This window comes from Zootoca vivipara, chromosome 16 (assembly GCF_965207765.1).
Source record: "Zootoca vivipara chromosome 16, rZooViv2.hap1.1, whole genome shotgun sequence".
NCBI classification, from domain to species: Eukaryota; Metazoa; Chordata; class Lepidosauria; order Squamata; family Lacertidae; genus Zootoca; species Zootoca vivipara.
In genome coordinates, this window is record NC_142599.1 from 18,128,825 (window position 1) to 18,138,366 (window position 9,542).

Here is a 9,542-nt window from a genome sequence, read left to right on the forward strand (position 1 = left end):
AATTATCCTCCCCTATGCCTCCTCAATGAGTAAAGAAAACAGGGCAGGGAGGGCAAACATAAGGCACAGGAGGAAGCAAAAGATTGTCTTCATCCCCTGTCCACCTCCCCACAGGAGTGCAGGGAGGAAAGATTTGGAGCTGATGGGGAAACACGGTGCAGGTTTTATATAATTACAGACAGGGTAGATCAGCCTTTCCCAACTTGGTGCCCTTCGAGTGCTTTGGACTACTGTTCCAATCAGCCCCTTGAAACGGGTGTGCAGCACAAGCAGGAGGGAGGGTATATACTGCACCACTTGCAAACACGGTGTAAGGGAAAGAGAACCAGCCACATCAAATCTTGTCTCTTTCACACATACGCAGCTGTTCAGAGCTGGGAGTCTAAAAAAACATCTGTAGGTTTGGGAAAGGTGCTCTCTATAGAACTAGCCGAGGTGCACAAGCAGCCACTTCACGAAGCGGGATTTTACAAGGAGTGGGGAGAGAGTGATTTCCAGAGGTGCCCCCCAGCATCCCTCGCCATGTCATAAGAACGCTAAGGCCAGATTATTTGATTGTGCAGAGTTGCAGCAAATAGTATTCCGTCCCATGCAGGTTTCATCCTTGAAAACTTCCCTTTCCACTTGGAAGGCCGTAGCCTTTGTTAGACAGCCAAATTTGCCTGTGGCCAAATGTTTGCTCTCCATGCATGCTGCTAACTGCAGCATAGGAATGCAGGAAGCTGACATATTATGAGATGTAGCTCGCTACTGCCTACACTGACCGGCAGTAGCTCTCCAGGTTTTCAGACAGGGAGTCCCTTCCAGCCCAACCTGGAGAATTGAACCTGCAACCTTCTGCATGCAAGGCAGATGCTGCTGCACTGAACCAAGACCCTCCCTAAGCTGACATTAATTGAAACTCATCCTCAGTCCACCTAGCTCAGTATTGTCTGCACTGACCGGCAGTGACTCTCCAAGGTTTCAGGCACGGCATCCCTTTCTGCTCTACCCGGAGGTGCCAGGGATCAGACCTCCGAACCTTCTGCATGCCAAACTCTACCATAGAGCTATGATGGTGGCAAGATGTGTGGTTATAAGGATGTGAAAATCGGGGGGGGGCAGAGAAGAGATAAGGAAAACAATTGTGAGAGATATGCCAGTGTGAAATAAGACTTTGAAATGGTGTCCAGGGATGCCTGATGGAGACCTTTGCATATGGATCTAGAAGTTTGGGATGGGTTGTGTGGGGTAGGAAATTGTCCTTTAGCAGCTGAGGCCCCCACAAAATACAGGGATATTATGCCACACCATTTATCAGGGTGGATTTGATTTAAATCACTAATCAGTAAGACTTGATTTAAAAATCATTTAATATTTCTTTACAGAAAGACATTCTTGCGGTTATAATCAGCATCTGGTATAACCAGATGAAAGTTTCATTTTGGAATAATAAATTTTTTAGAATAGTTTTTACAGTTATATCAAAAATTCCTGATTTGATTATACTATTAGAAATACATAGACAGATGATTGTGAAATTATTGTGAGGTTTAATAAGTTAACTTTATATGTGGACAACTTTTCTGCTGTACTTTATTGGAAGGAGAAAAATAACCACTTCCTTAATAACAATTTAAACTATTTATTTAACTTAAACAGTAACATTATAGCATATGTATCCATGTTTGTTAACTCATGTGGTTAAACAATTTTTTAAAAAAAACTTAGACTGGGTTGTACCACACATGAAAAACTTAAAACAAATCCTTATTTCCTGATGAATAGCCTTTGGACTATAATGTAATTTAATAGAAAACTATCTTTAGAAATATTTTCCCTCCAAGGGCATTTTATTTTAAAAAATCCAATTTAAATAAATTTTAAAAATCCAATTTAAATTTTAAAATATCTGATTTTTTTTATTAAAAAAGAAATCATTGATTTTTATCCACCCTGCCCTTTATGGAGCCAAGCCCTTGTTCTAATCGTAGATCCTGAGTCAAATTAAATCCTGCAGCTGAAAACCCCAGCAGAGTACTCCAGGTGTAGAGCTGGGCAAATCTTGTCAATGACACTTTCTCTCATCTGCCCAATTTCCTTATATTAAATTCAGTTCTCTGCATTTCTGCATCAGTTTGAGATTCAATGAGAATTTGTCTGCATTTTAGTGTGAATTTCTCTTAATACATGTGTTTACACAAAGCAACTTCTCCAAATATAATTCACCTTTGTGAGCTATTTTCACCGCTATGTGCACACTTTATCTTATCAAATGCATTTTTGCACACATTACCAGACTGTAGAATTGCAGTGGAAAATTTGGAGCAGGGCAGGTTTCAAAGGACGGTTGCGTTTTGGTACTTATTTTGTGCCATAGCTGCCAAGTTTTCCCTTTTCTTGCGAGGAAGCCTATTCAGCATAAGGGAAAATCCCTTTAAAAAAAGGGATAACTTGGCAGCTATGTTTTGTGCTGGAAAGTGTGGGTTAGATAGATTCAGCTTTAAATGTGAATTGAATCAAACTGATCCCTCCCCCATCCCTACCTGGTTCTATCTTGGATGGTAGTTCCTTAGTCTGGGTAGGCACACTCCTGCCTCCACTTCCCAGAGTTTTCTTAGCCCTAGATTGGCTAAGATGTGACACGGCCCTCAAATCCCTGGGGAAGAGGCTCCCTTCACACCTTCTCAGAGACAGCAGGCTTTGGACTGATTTGCAGAGAGCAATTGGTAAGCTGTTAACAAAACAGATTGTGTTCAATTTACAGGCTTTGAAAAGGGTGCAGGCAGCCTTCCCTTCCCTTAGTCTTTCTTCACCTCTTGCACAACACCTGAAACCGTGACATTCTTTTCATTAAAGATCTACTAGCTTGGGGATGAGGCATTAATGGTCCTAGAGATGCTATTACACTCCCAGCAGACAGCATGGCCAATTATTAGGGCTGATGGGAGCCAGAGAGCACCAGCTCCCCCCCCCCACATCCACACTAGAATCAAAGGTGGAGAGCCTTTGACCCAGGGGCCAAATCTGCCCCCCTGGCCTCTCTATTTACCGCTTGGGACTCTGCCCAGGCCACACCCTTCACTGGCCCTGCCTCCCTTCACTGGCCCTGCCTCACACCCTCCTTTAGTGTTTTTGCCTGGCTGGAATGGGTCCTTGAAGTCTGATCATGCCTCTTGCTTACCAGGGTGGGGAAAAGATCATTTTAAGGTAAAATTTACGTTTGATGCTGCACCCACTTTTGCCTCTGTCTCCACCCTTCCCCCCAACAGCACATGTTTCCTAGAAAGGAATGTGCCTCTTGGTCTGAAAAATATTCCCCACCAAATATACACAGAGTCTAGGGCTTGCTGATCAGAAGGTCAGTGGTTCGAATCCCTGCAACGGGTCCCAGCTCCTGCCCACCTAGCACTTTGATAGCACATCAAAGTGCAAGTAGAAAAATAGGGACCTCTCCGGCGGGAAGGTAAACGGCGTTTCCGTGCGCTGCTCTGGTTCGCCAGAAGCAGCTTTGTCATGCTGGCCACATGACCCGGAAGCTGTCTGCGGACAAATGCTGGCTCCCTTGGCTTATAGAGCGAGATGAGCGCCGCAACCCCAGAGTTGGACACGACTGGACCTGATGGTCAGGGGCCCCTTTACCTTTACCTTTATATATTTATTACATTTATATGCCACTCTTTTCCTCCCAGGAGCTGAAGATGGCAATCATGGATCTCCTCTGCATTTCATCCTCACAACAACCCTGTGAGGTAGGTTAGGCTGAGAGACCCATGATCATCCAGAGAACTTTGTGGCTGAGTGTGGATTTGAACCCTGGTCTCCCAGGTCCTAGTCCAACACTCTAACCACTACACCACATTGTGTGCTTGCTTTTCTTTAAATCAGGTGGCTAACCTGTGACTCTTCAGATGCTCCAGGACTTCAGCTCACACCATCCCTGACCATCATCCCTTAGCCTGCAGGAGCTAAGATGGTGTCAAATACTGCCCAGTCACCATGAGGTCTAGAAACTTGTTTTTTTTTAAGAGGTGAAAGTACGAAACTGAAGGGCAATTGAGACATGGCAGGGGGTAATTTATTTTGTTTATATATTTAAACAAGCCATGTGGTGGGTGCGCTGACAGCCAGAGAGCTCATGATTCTGGTGGGATTTTTAACCTCTCCCCTGCTGCCATTTCCCAAATTTGATAAGTAGTTCCCTCCTGATTGTTCAGTCTTGAGCCCACCACTGCTCTCTTGTTGAGACCTGGCCAGTGTCTTATAGTAGCAGATGCAGATGGCAACCTCCAAACAGATGGACTGGTGTTTGTCCATTAATCACCACCTATTGTTCCAGTTGCTTTGTTCCCCTCCCCTCCTCCTACCCTTTCTTGGATTCTGGTATACCATTTGAGGATGGGGGAGAAATTTCACCAAGGGAAGAGGCTGTTGCAACCAGTGCTTATTATCTGTGAAGCGGGGGAGTACTCGATCTCATGTAAACACCCTGCAATGAAAAAAAAAGCTGGTTCAGCTGGCTGACTGTAAACATATAAAGTTGCCTTGTACCAAGTCAGACCACCGGGTCCACTTAGTCTACTATTGTCTGCACTGACTGGCAGCAGCTCTCCAGGATTTAAGACTGGGGACATACCGGTACCTGGTCACACCTGGAGATGCTGTGGATTGAACTGGGGACATTCTATATGCAAAGCAAGTGCTCTACACATTGTGCTGTGGTCTCCTTCCTGTAAAAATAATGTAAGATTCTAGTCCTCATTGTTCAGAATAAAAGACTGAAATAAATAGGAACATGGGCAGCTGCCTTGTGCAGAGTCAGATAATACTCATTGACTAGCAGCAGCACTTCACTATTCCAGGCAGGGAGTTTATCCTAGCCCTACCGGAGATTCCACTGGGGATCTGCTGGAACCTTCTGCATGCAAAGCAAATGCTCTATCACTGAACTACAGACCTTTCCAGAAATGCACTCTGCACATGTTCAAAGGCATTACAGTGATTACTACCACAAAGAGAGCATGTGCAACATAATAGTGACTGCATCTGACAAAACCATAAAAATCACTGGGTGGTCGTGGGTGAGTCACTATCTCTCTGAGACTAACCTACCTTGCAGGGTTGTTGTGAGAAGGAAAAGCGGAAGGGGGGAATCATGTACATTATCATGAGCTCCTAGGAGGAAAGATGGGGTATAGATGTTCCATAAAACTCAGAGCACAAAGTGGCTCCCCGTACCCTCAGCCCAGCCCGCAACATCAACTGAGCTCACATTCCTCAAGGGTTTTTCACTGCCCCTAGCTCATACCTTCCCAGTTTTCTTGTTTTTTAAAAAAGTTTTAATCAGATGCGGAGGGCTCTGAATTTGACCAAAGCAGGATCGCTAGGGAGGGAGGGGTTTTATTGGGAGACAGACAGACAGACAGACAGACAGACAGACAGACACACACACACACACACACAGAGAGAGAGAGAGAGAGAGAGAGAACGCCCAGCAAGGACCAAGAGACTAGCTCATTTATTTGTTTTTAAATTGTTTTGTTTTGTTTTCCTTTTGTATTTTGCATTTTGAGGTTGTGAACTGCCCTGTGATCTTTGGTGCGCAAGGGCGATATACAAATTTAACAAATAATATTAATAGTATTTTGAAGTCTCTCTGTAATCAAAGGGACACATAGCACGCTTGAAAATTCGGGTTTTCGTTTGAAAAATCCCCTAAGGCGCAAAGCTATCTGGATTGAAATATTTCCTTTTCACTTAGCCTGAAATGGGTTTGGGTTGCTGCTGTGTGTATATGTTTTAATGACCTCCCACACGGTCACATCAGCCCTCAGAGTATCTCTTTCGGTCCGACAAACTCTCGCTCACTCATTCCTTGTCAAGCGCAGCTCAGTCACTCTCAGTCACTACGCGCGCGTTTTTAGGCAAGAAGGAGGGGGGGAAAAGAACCAGGCTGGTTTTTTTTCCTGAGGAAACAACATCAAAAAATATTTATTGATTACAAAGGTCAGAAGGGGAGTTACCCGCCCACCAGAGGGACCTGCCCATTCTCGGGAGTCGGGTCTTGGCGGTGATGAAGAACGGTCCGACCTACTTGGATAGCACCAAAGCGCCAGTGTCCGGCATCGAAGAAGCGGGGGGAGGGAGAAAGAGAAAGCGACGGGGAATGGGTCACATGGCAGTGTCCTGAATCGCCCCAGCCCGTCGGGCGATGCGATGCCCAAGTGCTATCGCTGGAGCTGTCGGAAGTCCCAGGTTGCGCGCAGGCCCCTCGTTCAAAAGCGCGCTTCTCGCTTTGCTGCCTGCCAGCTCGTGGAGCTGAAAGCCACCCTCGCTGCTGCAAGCAGGCGGGACTGGAGAGTTGGGAGGAGCAGTCTCAGCGGCTGTCTCTCCTCGTCGCCTCTTTCTTCACACCTTGGTGCCCAAGGAGGGCAACTCGGACTTCTGGGTCTGCCCGCTGAGGGTGGAGGAGACGGAGCCGGCCTGGGCGCGCAGGGCCCGGCGTAGGCCGAGCAAGAGGAGACACTGGGCGCGGAAGCGGCTGTCGAAGAAGGCGTAGAGGAAAGGGTTGAGACAGCTGTTGATGTAAGCCAGGCAGGTGGCGTAGGGGTGCAGGCGAGGGATGAGTTCGAGCCACGAGCAGGGCAGGTGCAGCACCCCCACCCAGGAGAGCACGTAGAGGTTCTTGAGCAGGTGGAAAGGGAACCAGCAGGCGGCGAAGACGGCTACCAGGGTGACGATGATGCGCAGCAGGCGGCGGCGCTGGCGGCCCTCCTCCTTGCGCACGTGCTGCTGGAAGTGGCGGCTGACGGTGGCGCCGATGCAGCAGTAGCAGAGCGTCATGAGCAGCAGCGGCAGCACGAAGCCCAGCGCCGTCGTGGAAAGGCTCAGCGCCGCCATCCAGTATTCTTTTTCCCGCGGGCTGGACGCCACGCTGCTGAAATCCATGTCGCATTCGACGGCGGCGGTAGCTGTAGCTGCAGCAGCGGCAGCGGCCGAGGCGTTGCCGTCGGTCTGGTGGGGTGGAAGGCGCGTACGCGTGTTGCGCAGCAAGAGCGCGGGCAGCGCCAAGAGCCCGGCCAACAGCCAGACGGCGACCAGCGAGAGCAGCGTGGAGGTGCGCGGGCGCGCCGAGGCGGGCCTCCCGACGGAGCGCGGTAGGGCGTGCACGATGGCCAGGTAGCGCTCGAAGCTGAGGCAGCCCAGACAGAAGGCGGACGCGAACATGTTGAGCAGCACCAGGTAGCTGCTCAGCTTGCACAGCGCCGAGCCGAACGGCCAGTGGAAGCGCAGCGCCGTGTAGGCGGCCCAGAGGGGCAGCGTCACCACGAAAGCAAGGTCTGCGAGCGCCAGGTTGCCGATGTACGTGTCCGCCGAGCGCCGCTTCGCCGGCGGACCGCGCCACACGGTGAAGATCACCAGGCCGTTCCCCGACAGGCCCAGAACGAAGACCAGCATGTAGAGGACGGGCAGCAGCGAGAAGGAGACCTCCCAGTCCGTCTCAGCCTCTTCCCAGGCGCACTGCAGCTCCAGGAAGCTGCCGTTCCAGGCCCCCGACGGCTCCTCCTCATACTCGTAGTACTGGTCCCCCGCCAGCGGGTAATCGAGAGGCTGCTGGTGGCGCTCCATGGCGCAGGCAGCCCACCGGCCCGACGACAGGCGCGAAGGGTCTCGTCTTCCGACGGCTGGCACCAGCGGCTTTCTCCTCCGACAGCTGCCCTCTGGCTAGGGGAAGCTATTAAAGAGCGGCAGGGTGGGTGGGCGTAGGAGGAGGAGGAGGCGGTGGCTTGAGGAGACGCCGCCCTCTCGCTGCGTGCCCGCTGGAATAGAGCCAGCCCCTCCCGTCGGGGTTTGAGCGAGTAGTGGGTAGACCGAGCCAGTCTGGGATTTTGCGATGAGTTTTTGCTTGCCTTCTTCGTCAGTGACAGCCAGCACATCAGCCCCAGCGAAAGGATTTGCTATAATGGACGGCAGCCGTCCATCAGAGCCTCTTCTCCCAGGTGACAGGTCCTTTATAGGGGAGAATGCCCCTATCCATCTTGCCTCTCTCACCGTTGCAGGAAGCTGCCTTACAGTGAATCAGGCAGATTGGTCTATCTATCTAGTATTTTGTAAGCCATGACTGGCGTTGGGTTTCAGGTGAGGAGTCTTCTATGCAAGGCAGGTGTTCTGACCCTGAGCTACAGCTTCCCTAAAAATGAAGCAAGATCCCACAGGCACCATAGGATTAAAGGCTGGTTTAAATAAGAACCTAGGAAACTGCCTTTGAACAAGTCAAACTGCGTCCATCTAGCTCAGTATTGTTGGCACTGTCTGGCAGTAGCTATCCAACAGCGAGTCTCTCTCCCAGCGCTACTTAGAGATCTGAGGGACTCAGTATAAGGCAGCCCCCCCCAATCTTCCTATGGCAATTAATGGGACAAACCTCCCTTTCCAGCTGCTTTGAAATAGGTGCACACTCTTGGACACAGTTCACATTCATTTGAGCAAGGAAGCCTTCCTGGATCCTGACCCTTGTCCATTGGTGAAGAGAGAGGAGGGGGGGTCTGCTTGGGGAGGTTTATACATTGGGCAACAAAGTGTGCATCTGGGCGCTGATGCTGCCCCCTCCCCCTTCCCAAAAGAAAGAAGACGATTCAGCGTCGGAATAAGAGAAGCTGCTGTTTCGTTTTCCCTGGCCTTCATGTGGGAATATTCCAGACCGGATGCTTTGCCAGGGTGCTCAGAGGCTCCTGCTTCCCATGAGAACAACCGCCAGAGATTGCAAACCCTTCTCTTTCTCTCTTATTTGCAAAGGTAGCATTACTAATTCTTTTCATCAGCATCATAAGGATGTGCTCACAGCTATGCGCAGCTGCGGGCTTCAGAATTGTGTGCAGGCACATGGCCACACCAGGGGGGAGTATTGGGGGTGCTCCTCCCCAGTGCCCAGTGCTATGCTCATCACCCCAGATGGATAGGGTGACAGGGAGGGAGGGGGGTGTCTTTGCAATCCTATCCAGATGTTGCTCTCTCTTTTGACAGAGAGTCAGCAACTTCCCAAACTCACAATAAGGGTCTGTTTGCACCATTCCAGATTGCATTTTGAGCTACATGGGAATACAGGAAGCTGCTTTATACTGAGTCGGACAACTGGTCCATCTAGCTCTGTACCTTCTACACAGACTGGCAGCAGCTCTCCAGGGTTTCAGGCAGGGGACATTCCCAATTTATACTCCGCCCCCACTCCCATGAATTCCCAAGCAACAAACAGATACCCAATTTAAAAACAAAGTGGGGGAAAAGAATCTGAAACAGATGTAAACATTCTAAAAACAGGTTAAAATTAAAAGCAATTGCTGTTAAAAGCATCCTTCTAGCCAATGATCTTGAGGTATTCTTCAGCTACCAAATGCACTTGGATAAACAGAAATGTTTTCAAGTTCCTCCTGAGAATGGAGGCAGGCACATCGCACTAGAGAGGGCTTCTGAGCAGTTTACAAGTGCAAAGCCCATTCTAAAAATCAAATAAACCAGTTACAACAGCACTTAAAAATTGTTGTTGTTACAGTTTATTTACATAC

At 49.3% G+C, this 9,542-nt stretch overlaps 1 protein-coding gene across 1 annotated transcript; it reads right to left on the reverse strand.

The window, feature by feature from the left end:
* Positions 1-5,547: 5,547 nt before the first annotated feature.
* On the reverse strand, positions 5,548-9,237 carry LOC118075924 (apelin receptor-like). The gene has a single exon (XM_035098335.3). It carries the CDS (start codon positions 7,606-7,608, stop codon positions 6,388-6,390), a length of 1,221 nt encoding a protein of 406 aa, XP_034954226.2. The 5' UTR covers positions 7,609-9,237; the 3' UTR covers positions 5,548-6,387.
* Between the last annotated feature and the right edge of the window lie 305 nt (positions 9,238-9,542).

Coding starts and splice junctions, on each gene's coding strand:
- LOC118075924 (XM_035098335.3), bottom strand. CDS start 7,608: ATGGAGCGCCACCAGCAGCCTCTCGATTACCCGCTGGCGGGGGACCAG.